Here is a 1475-nt window from a genome sequence, read left to right as displayed (position 1 = left end):
TGGTTTGTGAAGAATCATTTTACTTTGAGTTGGTTTGTTCTCACAATGTCTCAGTTCTATTTCAACCAGTTTGCTCATTCATTAGTTGCTACTGTGTAGTATAAGACCCGTCATCTTCTGGTAAGAATACTATACTCTATAACACTGTGTATTTTAGCCGTAAGTTGCAATTTATACCCGTATAAGAAATAAAGAAAAAATCTATAGTGTGTGTTTGTTGTTGTTTATACAAATAAATAGTTATTCTTTGTCTACAAATCAGTTAATGCTACCAATCTGTGACGCTCTTCAGTACTCATATCCACTGATTTCACTCCGCTTCAGAGTCATATCATCGGAGAGAGATTTTTTGCTAAACCTATGGCAAAGCAAAACAGTTAATGTTTATACAAGTTATCTTACATTTGCCTATGGTTTTGTGTAGCTCAGATAGAAGAAACATGGCTTGAGCAAACACTCAGTGATCCACTAAAGTCTCCTCTTCAACCAGTCAACCACACTGCACCCATGTGTAATTTACTGTACACTGTCCTTTTTCTGTATAAACAGTAATAAAACAGAAACCTCCTGTTTTTTAATCCTTTAAACGGTACTCTAATGCAACGCATAGTATCGTAATTTAAGTCATTTCGTATTTGTATCATTTCTGTAGAACGTGAACTTTATTTTGTCTTCTACTGTATAGGTTTGAAGAAGTCAACCCTACAGAGGCTTGTTTGAATTAACTTTGTAGGCTCAACCCTACACTAAAAAATTTTTCAATTTTTTTTCTCTAGTAATAATTTATTCAAATTGCATAAAATATCACAGTACAAGTAACACATATGACTCAGGTAGAGATGGGCGATATCACAAAAATTACTGACAGTTATCACAAGCAAAATTATTATGATTATCCCGATTATTATGAATAATAATGATTATGTAATCATTGCAATGATACATGAAATAATCAACTTTAATGATCATGTTAACTTGTTAAGCGATACTTAGGTTAAATAGGCAGTTCTATTGTAAGTTCCTAGATAAAAAAGTGAGGTAATTGACATTCTTTGGATGAAGGCAACTTCTATGATTATTTACAATGTAGCCACATGTACCGAACATCCATTCACTTGGAACACTAGTGCCACAAATACATAAGTACTTCCGAGCTAAAAATGAAAGAGCTGGAAACCTTCTCTGCTCACTTTTCCACCATAGCAAAGGGTCTGTCTCAGCATTCACTTTTGGGTACTCCAGGTAAGAGATTACTTCATTATCAATTTTATCTTGTACTGTGACTAAAACTGGAACCTGTGATTCCTCCTCAATGTGCTTTAGTATAGCTGATACTCCTTTTCTCTTATTCGTAGGAGGTAAGACTTGGTGGAATTCTTCTACTCTGACAGTTGATGACTGATGCTCTTCTGCAGTTAGCAAGACATTCCTCCTTTATGAGCTCCACAGTAGCCTCTTTATTTCCAAGGTACTGA

At 34.6% G+C, this 1475-nt stretch overlaps 1 protein-coding gene across 2 annotated transcripts in view; it reads right to left on the bottom strand.

Annotated features, from left to right (window-relative positions):
- LOC109581992 (uncharacterized) overlaps positions 1–1475 on the bottom strand; it is an 18941-nt gene continuing 17466 nt past the window's right edge. For both annotated transcript variants that reach the window (XM_019996524.1, XM_019996525.1), the window contains 2 exons: positions 403–537; positions 1–358 (listed from right to left, as the gene is read on the bottom strand). Coding sequence is in view for 1 of the 2 variants with exons in the window: in XM_019996525.1 (XP_019852084.1) it covers positions 517–537 (21 nt within the window). In the remaining variant the exon portion in view is untranslated. The remainder of the gene's footprint in view (positions 359–402; positions 538–1475) is intronic.

Source organism: Amphimedon queenslandica, unplaced genomic scaffold (genome assembly GCF_000090795.2).
Source record: "Amphimedon queenslandica unplaced genomic scaffold, v1.1 AMPQUscaffold_13407, whole genome shotgun sequence".
NCBI classification, from domain to species: Eukaryota; Metazoa; Porifera; class Demospongiae; order Haplosclerida; family Niphatidae; genus Amphimedon; species Amphimedon queenslandica.
Note: the sequence above shows the minus strand (reverse complement) of the source record. Positions and strands in the feature narration are given on the sequence as shown.